A 12,495-nucleotide genomic window follows, 5' to 3' on the forward strand; every position below is an offset into this window, starting at 1 on the left:
TGTGCTTGAAACCAACTGGGACATATGTTTCACTCCTGATTTTGAGGAGGACAATTTGCTGTGGTTATGCGTTTCAGATTTGTGCAATGGCTACCTTATTAATTTAGTTTATAAATGTATAGTTCTGCTTTCCCAAATTTGGGTTTTGTGGGCCCAAACAGCTGGTTCCTTTAACTCTATGGACTACCGTAAGTTATTCTACTGCATTATTTCACAAACACGCCCCGTAAAGAAACATTTGACACGGGGGACAGCAGGCCGAGGTGTGGGTCTGTTGACCCAAGATACCTATCTGCTCAAAATAATCTTCAACTCCTAAAGCTGGAATAAGTGACATTAGCAATGAAAAGGCAGCAAGGTATGCCTGGCTTATGGCCCCGATTGGTAAAGATTTGCCCAGTGTATTTTACCATTCCTTCAGCCAAAAAAGCCATGTGGGAGTTTGAATTGAAAATGCACATTTTGGCCCCTCCACACTGAGCAGGATGAACTTAGGTGGACAACTCTGGTTTTATGCAGATTGTGCTTTGTGTCAACCAGAACTCTTCCACAGTAAAATGAGATTGAACCATAACTACAGAGAAGCTTCAGCTAACTGTAATGAATAGAGAAGTTGTGGATTTCATGATTTAATTCTTTCCATCTGTAAGTAAATCAATAATCAGGTTTCAAAAAGAAAATCAAGACAAGATCGAGGCATTGTCACCGCTTTAACTAGAAGTAGTAGCATACAATCCATGATCAGTTCGATGCTTTCAAAAAGTGAGTCACAAAACAACATCTAATACTGACCTGTATCTCTGGAAGGCGTACTGCTCGGACTTCAACCTCAATCTTCTCTCTATGATAGGTGTTTACCACTGCTGGGTTAAGCCAAGTGTTGTGAATCTGAACGCCAACTTTCATGCCCTTTGATGGCATTGTTCCATAATGCCATGCTTCCATATAATACTTTCTGCCACCCATAAGCTCAAACTTTTCAGATTTCTGCTGCCAGCTCACGTTCCAGTTATTCTCCCAGTGGTCAGACCAGCTGGAAATACCAGCAGGAATGGAGGCAATCCTCACCTGAAGCCAGAAGCAAATGTTTAAAATGAGAAACATACAACTTCTATCGGGTCTTTGGGTCCAATCTGACCATTCTGAATCCTTGCATAGACAGGGTCACTTTGGGAAGATACCATACATATCTCCATTACTGAATAATTTACACAACAAAACAGTAGACTGGTTATGTAACAAAGGTACTTTGCATGCAACTACTATTAATACCTACTAATTTGACATTCAAGATTCCACATGTGGACTTTTGACATTGTGGCTCATTCTAGCTTAAAAAGTCTAAGCTCTTTGTTAGAAAACGTACAGTTTGAAACTTTCATTTAAAAACGTTTAAAATTAACTGTCTCAGTATTTTACAAACGGCTTAACTCTGATCGGTTGGAGATTGAATTATTTTTCAAATAAATGTGCTCCCTTAAAGGTATAGGGGATGGCTACCAATCCGCTAGGTCAGCAGAAATTTGATAACTATTATTATCCTCCCTAGAGGCCATGGTGCTGATGGGCTGCCAGGTCAAGGTTTTCCAATGTCCAAGCAGGCTGAGGATCCGCCAGCGGAAACTCAAGGATCAGAATTCCCCAGCTCTGTCAAACTCTAAATAAGCTGCTAGGTATTTTAATATAAGGAGATAATTTAGTGTTTGGCATATTTGGCGTATCTGCCGAAAGTGGAGTATTCCCAGTTCCCCAAATGTGAGGATTAGGATAGGGGGAAGCATTAGATTTTGAATTGCAGAGCATTACATTTTCAATTGGAGAGCCTAGCTCTACCGATGGAAACCTTTACCTCACGGCTCATCTGCCAATAGTCCGTCAGTCAATGTATGTCAAAACACCCGTCCTATTTATGGCACTTGTTCCTTTTAAAGACCAACAGGGAAAGCCTAGAGGTCAGGAGAAAAGAGACATTATCCCATGCACTGTGTAAAAACTTAAAGTGTAAGGGCCATTATTCCTGTGCTTTTCAATAACAAACTCATGCTTCTGGAGTTTGTTTTTGAAAAACACAACACATTGCCAGGTGGGAGTATTGAATGGGGCCGACTGCCCTGCAAAGTGTCCATGGTTTCATTGGTGACAGTGACTTTGCTGAAGGCACCCGTTTGGTGGCAGTTTCTAAGTACAGCAGAAGGTCCTTCACCAGGGAAGAAGAGGCTTCTGGCTAAATCACCCTGAAAAACACTAGCTGTCTCGATTCTGGTATCCATCCCCAGAAAACAATGGTTTTGTTGGGATATGTACCTAGGCTCTCAAAGTAAGAAGAGGTAATACTGGATTCAAAACAATCTTTTTTTCCTTCAGGGAGGTGTCACTTGAAACATGTTAGAGGCCCATTGAGACTTGTAGCGAAGGGTAGGAGAATATTCTCAGGCAACCCACACATGTTAGTTTGTCTTGGGCCTCAAAACAAGCTCAAATCCGGCTAATGAAAAACCCATACAAATATTAAGGCCATTTAACAGCTGATCAAATACTGTGATATAAATGCCAACAATGGATTCCTGAACAGAATGTCTGGGTGCTGAATCTGTGAAACGCAGATGGTTTCAGAAGAAGTAAATTGGGGATTTCAAAACAGTGAGGTGAAACACCATGTTCATTTAAAACTTCAATAGAACCACACATGGTCATATAAGTAACCTGTTTTAAATCCTTCTAGGCTAGACCTGAAATGGTGATGTTTCTTGTGACAGACGAGGAAGAGAAGGAGGACACTAAGTTACTCTCTAATGTACTACACAGCAAATAATTGCTGGATCAGTGGAAGGAATATCTCTTCTAGTCTGTCAGAGGAAAAAAGAGGGACTGTAAATAGGTGCTGCCCCATGTTATCCTGTGAACTCCTCTGTAAAGGAGGAGGTGAGCCCTTCCCAAGCCCTTCCCAAGCAACAGCCACACACCGTGTCAGGGTGAACCACAAACAGTCACTAAATTAACCTGTGCTTAAGCCTCTGGTAGCTTGGCAGAGAAGCAGTCAGGTTCAACTTAGAGGCAATGTTTAAAATGTTTAGGCAGCACTCAGACAGTAATACATTTGAAACACCACACAAGAAAAATCCCGCACCAATTTTGAAACACAGAGTAAAATGTGATCAATTATTTGACACGAAAATGACATAACTCCAATCGGTAGAATCATGGAGGTGCAATTGTAAAGATTTACGGTATAGCGCCTAAAAGCACAAAGAGTCACTTGCCACTATCTGGTCATGTGAGACTGGGTGAAAGTGAATGGGTATGCCGAGCACGATGGAGTGCAGGCCAGATACAGGGACCAGATTAGTCCTATAAAAAAAGATACCTTTTAAAGTCCAGCGCAAAGAGTTCAGTTCAGGGGAAGAGGCGGTGAGGAGCAGGGAAAGCGTCGCGGATGGTCATCGCTCTAGTGTGAGGAGCTGGCCGGGTATCGTGGAAAGTCATCACTGTAGCCCAAACATCCTGTCAGGCGTCGAGTACGGTGGTGACTGGCGATTTACCTTGGCGGTCACCGAGGGCTATTGACGCTGCAGCGCGAGGTGCATACTTTGTGTTACCAGTCATCATTGGCGGTCACTGTAGCATATAGAGTCAAGTTCACTGGACCTTTGAGTTGGTGGTTAGCACGGGACAGCAAGATCTTGGCCCAAAAGGGTTCATTCGCAGTCTGGAACAGCCCAAAACTTCAGGATTTTTCCTTTTCTTCAAGAAGGACTTCAACTGATGCTACACCAAGGGTACAGGACCTGGAAAGCACCTGGTAGGGAACAGGACCTCACTCCAGGGGAGGCCAACAGGGGGCTCAAGCAGGTCCAGTTGCAGCAGATCAGCTAGGCAGCTGCAGAGAGTTCTCTGGAGAGTATTATGTCCCTGTAGCTCAAAACAGGAGGTCAGTCAGCTGACTTTTGGAGTTACTTCGGCCTGGGACAAATGATGTAGGCCAAGTCTTTCTCCTCAGACAGCCGAACAGGCCTCACAAGTGGGTAGTCTACTGGAGGCAGGGCATTCCTTCTTCTAAATTATCCACAGGTCCAGGAGTGTGTCTGAGGGTCCCATTTGTATACCTGGTGCCCCCTTTGAAGTGGGAGAAGGATCCAGAGTTTTCCCCCTACAGAGGTGTCTGAAATTTCCTGCTCCCTGCCTTGGTCAAAGTCTGTCTGGGGGCACACGAGGCTAGTGTGAAGTTCTTTGTGAGTCTGCTGGGCCAGTGTCTTTGAAGCACAAGTGTGGTAGGCAGTGCTTAGATTGAGCTGTGGTGGCATCAGAACTTATTTTGGGGCATCAGTATTTACTTCTCCATATGAGGTATTGACAGCAAGCAACATGGGGAAAAAACAGATCAAAAAGCTGGAGGAAGACAAAGACAGCAAAAACTGTCACAATGGGAAAAAGTGGAATCCAGCAAGAGTGAGAAAAAGGACAGAGAGTGTCTTGTGTTGGGATACAATCTACCAGCCTTGGTATTATGCACGCCAACTTTAATTGCACGGCTACCGGTTTCTGAGCAGTGCTTTGGACAACTGCACTCTTGCCATCACAAACTAAGCACTTGGTGTAGGTGACCGCTCTGCTTGACATTAAGTCAGGATGGCCAATTCTGCCCAAAACCACACCCTCTATTTAGATACTGTCTGGGAGGAATACACAAAGGCAAACTGCCAACTGCACCTAGTCATGTGACTCATGATACAGACTGCAGGCACTAAATGGTTAGGACAAGAAAATGCCAACTCTCTAAAAGTGTCATTTTTCAGATTTGTGACTTAAAATCCGACTTTACCTTTTTAAAGGAGAGAGCTTTATAATTCTAGCACTTGTTAGCAGTAGTAAAATGCTCACAGTCTTCAAAGCCACCAAAAACAAGTTCAGTGAAACAGGAGGGGTGGGGCAAACCTTTTGGGGGCTACCACCCCAGGTTGTCAGGTCTAAGAAGCACTTAAAGGGAATGTCATTCAAGCTACATTATTTCACATAGAGAAGACTTCTAGTACATATGTGGGCTGGCCCATCACTTGCTAACCAGAAGTACCAAAAGCAACATTACAAAGAGTTGGTTTAGTCCACTATGCATAATGTTTTGCCAAATTCACAAGCCACTAGGCTACAACCTTTTTCAAATTTACTTTGCATTTACAGACCTGCTAGTTCTCTGTCCTCCACACACCTTGTCTGTCATTCAGGATGAGTGGCCTGATTCAGAGCCAGTGTATAACCATGGGCTTGGACTGTCTTGACAACATTCCCCCTTGGCTTCTACTCCATGAAATGACCAGAAAACACTTGGAAAGTCCCTCAAACAAACATTTCATCAGTCCTCCCCCTTAGGGATGTCAGCTGCCATTCTCCGTTCACTTTCATGGGAGATGCTAGTGATAGTTGAAAATATACAGGTGTGTACAGCTAGCATTCTCCAAAATGGTTGGGCTTGGACCGACCACTAATATTGAAACTTGCAGTGCTGCAGCTATGGGTGGAAGACCAAGCTGTCGGCAACTATTTCAGGGAAAGATGACTTCCCACAAGGAAGTGAGATTCTTCCTAATCAGAAACCAAAGCAACAGCTGCAATACAAAACAAAGGTAAGGACAAAGATGGTGGTGGAGTGAGACCTCGTTTCCACAGCTTTGTGCTCGGCCTTTACAAATCGTTGGTCTCCGCTCAGAATCTGATAATGACAGGGGCCCAGCACAGTGACTTTACAGTGGACATCACAGAGGGCTGGCAACCGACCTGTGAAATGCCCAGAAGGTGAGTTTTGGTGGAGATGTAAGGAGGGAGGCCACCCTGCAAGGGCAATGGTGCCCATCTAAACCCACACACAACATGAACATCCAGAGAGCAACATCCATCCCGTCTGAGGAACGGCTCTGATGGTTGGATCGTCCTCAGGGAATAAAGTGAAATCATTGCCAGGGACAGTGAGAAAAGGACTGCACTGGCCAGAGACCCAAAGACCGAAGGAGGAAGAAGCGCTTGCGGGGAAGTCGCACCCAGCTGAAGACTGACTGCAAGCCGCAATAAGCAAAATCTTACCCCTGGGATATACCAAGCATGTCACTGCCGCCTGAAGGTGGGTTTGTCCAGCACAGACACATGCACAGTTGCAGGGAGAGGGGCGGCATGGCTTCCGATTGAAGTCAGCTCTGTAACAGGACTACACAAGCCGAATCATCCTCTGCAGGCACGATGAGCATTTAGCGTTACTTGACAAAACTGAGCAGAATCATTCTCGCTAAGTGAAAAGAGCATAGTATGTGGATTCAGTGTCTGCTTTAAGTGAGAGCCTCTTTGGCAGAGACACATACTGCTGGCAGGATGAGCACCAGAAGTGCATGAGGATAATTATAAGTGGAAACAAGCCCTGATTGTAACAAGAACATGTTGGTTAAAGGCTGACATAGTCTGAACCTTACCTTCACACCCATGCTGACACCCAGGGGTAGCTGAAACATAGCACTGTATGCATGTAATTGGGATGTCTGCTTCTGCTATGCCTCTGCCATGTCTCACAGAAGCCATCTTGATCACAACTAAAATATAGCACCTAGTAGGTTATGTGACATCCTGAGGACCTGAGTGGTTGGCAGATGTACACATCAAAGACAAAAAAGGAGTCCCAGTGAACTAAACTGAGCCCCGTAAGTGGATACCAGGCCATAGCCAACTATGGCTGGGAGGAGGAACCAAGACTGGGGTCACTTACCACCACCTGGAGTTCTGGTGTGGAGTTCCACACTAACTTCATGCAGCATAATTCCGGCCTCTTTGACCTAAGATACATCTCAAAAACGCCATCTCTGTAACAGCTACAGCAAACACCAGGGCAACAGAGTGTGCCATGGTATCCCACAAGCACAAAAAAGGAGTCAAATATAAAGGGCATGGTATCAAAGCGGCCTTCAGAAAACAAAAGGCCCTTAATGGCCAATGAATGGAGGAGAACTAAAGTAGAGAATCTTTTCCACAACGACTTCCACAGGGCCCAGTAGAGGCCCCTCTCACTGGTGCCGTTATGGAGGATTTATTTGGCAGACTATACCAGGAAATCACTTCCTTGGATGAAGATGTCTCTAAAAGCTACAACATGGCGTACTGGTAGAAGAAGGCTGAAGCTGTCTGCAGCCATCCTCCCCCATACAAAGGGATGGGAGCCCTTCTCAAGCACCAGCCACAATGCTTGTCAGAGTGAACCTCAAAAAGTCACTAAATGAACCTATTCTTAACCCTCTGGTAGCAGTCAGGCTTAACTTAGAGGCAATGTGTAAAGTATTTATGAAACACTTAAACAGTGATAATGTGAAAACAAAGCATAAGAAAACTCCCACACCAACTTAGAAAATTAGAGTATATTTTACTAAATTATTTCACACCAAAACAACAAAAATCCAATAAGTAGAACCGGAATTAGGAGTTTTTAAACCTGAAAGTGAAAAATACTGCTTTAAAATAATCAAAGTGCCAACTACGGACATCGAGTCACACAAGACTGGGGGAAAGTTTAATGCTGTGGCCAACCACAATAGAGTGTGTTTCTGATACGCAAAGCGGACAGTGCCCAGTCTTCACTACCTTCAGACTTAAAAGAATTTTTGAAGAAAAGAAAGGGTACAGTGCAGCAAGGCAAGGCAGATGGGGATGTCCCAGGGGGAGGTATCCTCATCAGGGAGCCGCCGGACGAAGTTGTTGCAAAGATTTATGCGTTCAGTCTTACCAATGGTGACAGATATCCCGTCTGCCAAAATATAAATCCCGTTATATCCTATAGGATGTCTATGGTGGTGGACAGGAAATCCGTCACCTCTGTAAAAGAGTAACTCATCCACCAAGATATAAATCAGGCCCTTAGTCTCTTTTATGGAAGCTGTAAACCACTAGTGAGACAAAACTGCAGGCTGCAGCTGACGAGGGCTCTGTAAGGCTGATACCTTTGGCAAGGAGACTCTGACAGATTTGGTGATGTGAAAAAGAAGGAGCTGCCACGAGGTCAGGCTGACTGGCAATGCACCTTGGGTGGATCAGCAAGCAGGTAGGTCTCTTTGTTCTCAGAGCACTTTTTGACCAAACATTTTCCAAGTTTTGGATTTGGGCTATGTAAGCACTATTAACACCACTTCCAAGGGTCCATGGCTGAAGGGGCAGCACTCGGAGGATCAGGGCTCACTCAGGCTGGTTCCAGGTGTGGGTTCAAGATGGTTGGAGCCTTTTCTGTCCCTGAGACTTTAACCCTTCGAGTCACTCTGGAAGTCTTCGGTTCAAGCAGGAAAACGGGTGTCAAGCTGAAGGGCAGTCCTCTGAGGGCACAAGGCAGGCTTCAGGCAGCAGAGCCCTCCTCTTGGTGCAGAAGGGCAGTCCTCTGAAGTACACATTAGGCGACAGGCTGCACAGCAGTCCTCTAACGGTCCTTCTGAAGGGCCACAAGTGAACTGAAGAGTGGGTCTGAGGGTCCTAATTGTATACCTTGCACCATCTTTGAAGTGGAAGAAGTTTCTGGAGTTTCCCCCCAACAGAGGTGTGTGGAATTTCCTGCCTACTTGCCCTGGTTCCAGGCAGTCTGCAGTCACAATGGGCTAGTGTGAAGTTTTTTTTGTTAGCTCAGGCATTGTTTTTGAAGTGCACGTGGGGCTGGGCACAGTTCTGTCCCCATTAAGATTGGATCCTGCCAACACCCAGTGCCTCTATTAGGTGGCTGCCTGGGGTGAATGCACAATGGTCAACTGCCAACTACACCTTGTCATTTGACCCAGGAAACAGGCTTTAGGCACTAACGCCCATATTTATGCAGTTTGATGCAAAACTGCACAAACACAGTTTTGCGCCAAAAAGTTTAGTACCAGCTTACGTCACTTAACAACTTCAGCCGGGCGCCATATTAATTGAATGGTGCTAAACTTGGGCTAGCATTTTGGAAGAAGATACTAGCCGGGTGAGGGTGGCGGTAGGAAAAGAGGGAAATGTGCGTTAGAAAATGACACTAGCCTGGTTAGAGCCAAAAAAATGCTCTAACCATACCAGCGCCATTTCCTGGCGCAAAACCACCAAAACATGACTCCTGTCTTAGGAAAGACAGGAGTCATGCCCACCACCCCAATGGCCAGCCCAGGGGACAAATGTCCTCTGGGCATTGCCATTACACCCTGTGCCATGCAGAGGGCCCCAAGTTAGGGCTTCCGATGGCAAAAAAAAAAAATACTCACCTGGGATGTGGTCCCCCATCCTGCGGTGTCCCTCTGATGGGGGTAGGGGTTTTCTTGGGGCTTGAGGAGGGCACCTGTGGACCCATACCATGGTGTTTAGCCATGGAAATGGGTCCACAGGTCGCTAACGCCTGGTCTGAACCCAGCGCTAAATAATGACGCTAAGCAGGCTTAGTGCCATTTTTATCTGGGGGGTAATTATGGCGCTACAGGCTTAGAGTAATTTTTTGGAATGGAACGCCTACCTTGCATCTCATTGACGCAAGGTGGGTTCACGCATCCAAAAACTGACCTTAACTCCAATATTTTGACGATTGATGGGTCTAGCGTCAAAATATAAATATGGTGTTAAGTTTGCGCCATTTTTGCGTCAAATCAAATGACGCACAAATGTTGCAAACAGAGTATAAATATGCCCCTAAATGGTGAGGATAAGAAAATGCCAACTTTCTAAAAGTGGCATTTTCAGAATTGTGATTTAAAATCTGACTTTACCGTTAAAGAGTATTTTTAATACAGTTCTTTGGACATGAAACATGACATTTCTACTGGCTCCCAAACAACTTATTAAATGTAATAAGGTAATCCAATGTTATCCCATGGGAGAGGTAGGCCTTACAATAGAGAAACATGAATTTTAATGTCTATCACTACCAGGACATGTAATTCTTAAAAGTACATCTCCAATGTTTTATATACAATGCACCATGCCCTTTGAGCTGTTTAGAACCTACCTTAGGGTGACATATGTATTAAAAGGGGTGTTTTAAGCCTGGAAGTGGTTTATGTTGCCAAGTCCAATTGGCAGTTTAAAACACAGGCTGCAGTGTAAGGCTTGGGACATGTTTTAAGGGACTACTTGAGTGGGTGGCACATTGGGTGCTGCAGAACCAGTAGTAGATTTTAATTCGCCAGTCCTGGGTATATTGTACACCACTTTACTAGGGTCTCACTAGTAAACCAAATACGCCAATCAGGTGTAAGCAAATAATACCATGTTTTCGGGTTTAGGGAGTAAGCATAAGCAGTTTGACACTGGTTAGCAGAGGTAAATTACACAGAGTGTTAAGGCCAACAAAAAACAAATTCAGCAAAACAGGAGAAGGCAAAAGGTTTGGGGAAACATAACCCGTGGGCTGACAAGCCTAATAAGGGGAAAAGACTATGGCTACAATATTTGTCCCCGCCCAGGTAAAAATTACTATATGGCTGCTGCATGGCACCACTGTAAGTGCGTGAAGCTGCAGAAGATGGACTAAAGCTCTGCAGGTATCTAAGGGCAATTATTAAAGGTCACACTTGGAGAGCCATTGACCTGATGGACTAGGCTGTCAGTCTGATTTCAGCTGTTGGGAACTCCAGGTGGGGGTGAGAGGTTGGGACTGGTTATAGTTGTTTTTCTAGTTAGAGGGGAATCAGTGCACTGCAATTGATGCCTTAACCACCTACATGTCAAAATCAGGCACTTAGTAGGAGCACAAAGAAGATCTTCTGTAGTCCATTTAGAGCTAGTAAAATATGTAGGCAGTTGCGGATGGTGAAGATTTTAAGCCTTAATGTCTGGGCATTTAATGCCCCCATTAAATGCCTGTCTATTCTGTGTATGCTGAAAGAGTTTGGCTGCAACATGTGTCTTACAGGAGACTCATTTCTTGAAGCAGGACTGGGAAAGTTTCAGACCCCTTTGTTTTTCCAGTCAACTTCTACCCTCAGGGCTGAGGGCCCAGGAGCGGTGGCCATATTGCTTGCTTATAAATCCAAAAGGAAGGTAATGAGCACACATGCATGCTGATGTCTGGGACATATGTTAGCAATATGAATTACATTACCTACCCACGCAGGCACTATCCATGCCCTTAATGATAACCAAGAGAAATTCTTGAAGGAAGCCCTATCACAAATTATGACCTCACCTAATTCTGAAGTGCTGGTAGGAGAGGATCTGAATGTAGTTATGGATTCCACCCTGGACTGTTCTGCCCAGAGGAGGGGGAAGATGGGACCTCTACCAAAGTATGGGTTGGAATGGGTGAGGGGCGCAGGTCTGTCTGAGAACCCTAAGCCCTACATATAGATACAACATATTTCACTCCACATCTAATATACGTAAGGCTCGATTACTTGCTGGGCACAACACAGACTGACAAGACAATTCACATAAAGATTGGGATGTTGGCATTTTCAGATTACCCTACTATCACTATCACACCCCTTCACATCATTGTATGTGGTGATTAAATGACAATTTTATGAAAAACAACAACATGATCACAACTCTCAGGAAGATAATAACCATATTTCTGAGGGAAAATGAGGGGTCCGTGTCACAGGTAGCAACTCTCAAGGATGCCCTCAAGTCATTCATAGGAAGGGAAAACAGATCTCCATAGCCACAAAAATAATGCAGAAAGAAGGTATGAAAGATCAGAGCTGAAGAGAAAAATGAGGGATCTGGAGGGACAACAAAGGGAACAGGAAAACATGGTGTCATCTTACACAAACCAAACCAAAAGCCAAACAACAAGTAGTAGAAGCAGAATACGCCCCATTGTGACTCTAGCTACCATACTACAAGGGTGGCTATAAGAGTGGTAAGTGGCTAACCTGTAAGTTTAGAGCCAAGATCTAGAAAGGCATTATAGAATGAATCACTAATAACCAGGGTGAAATACTGTCAGAAAGGGAGTCACTTGTCAGAAAAGTCACTTGCCAGAAAAGTCACTTATTATTCTATGACAGTAGAATGGTTACATTTTCAGACAATGGACATATTGCTGCAGGTATTTGTTTGAGTATTTAGCTTAGTTTCAACATTGGCTGGTTTTTGTGTTTGTTTTGAGATATTTTCTTTAAGGCTTCAACAGAGTGGACAGAGTTGAACCCAGTTAATGAAGTTATCGGGGTGGGAATCTGGACACAGTAAGGAGACCCGTTATCACTATTATATATTTACACATGTTCTGTCTCATTTCAACTCATTCTGGATATGTTTTTGTGCCCGCTAAGTTGTGGCTTACTCTTTCGGAATTCATTTTTCCCATGGAATACTGGGATAGGCAGAAAAAGACCACTTGTCACTGCTGTCTTTGAAGTTGGCTCACATCATCATATGAAAAGAATGGATGATGATACAAGGCTTCATACTGTGGGACCACACATCATACATATATTACAGCAACTTACCACATTGAAAACATGAATTTTCTGGGCATCATGCAAGAAGCAAAAGACCCCATGCACAAAAGTGGTCAATACACTGAAA

The 12,495-nt window shown here is 44.4% G+C and overlaps 1 protein-coding gene across 1 annotated transcript in view; it reads right to left on the reverse strand.

Moving 5' to 3' along the window:
• Window positions 1-12,495, reverse strand: part of PKHD1 (PKHD1 ciliary IPT domain containing fibrocystin/polyductin) — a 1,684,711-nt gene that overhangs the window by 1,412,035 nt on the left and 260,181 nt on the right. The window contains exon 16 of the mRNA XM_069236642.1: window positions 793-1,068. Within this exon, the coding sequence (XP_069092743.1) occupies window positions 793-1,068 (276 nt within the window). The remainder of the gene's footprint in view (window positions 1-792; window positions 1,069-12,495) is intronic.

The sequence above is a fragment of the Pleurodeles waltl genome, chromosome 5 (genome assembly GCF_031143425.1).
Source record: "Pleurodeles waltl isolate 20211129_DDA chromosome 5, aPleWal1.hap1.20221129, whole genome shotgun sequence".
NCBI classification, from domain to species: domain Eukaryota; kingdom Metazoa; phylum Chordata; class Amphibia; order Caudata; family Salamandridae; genus Pleurodeles; species Pleurodeles waltl.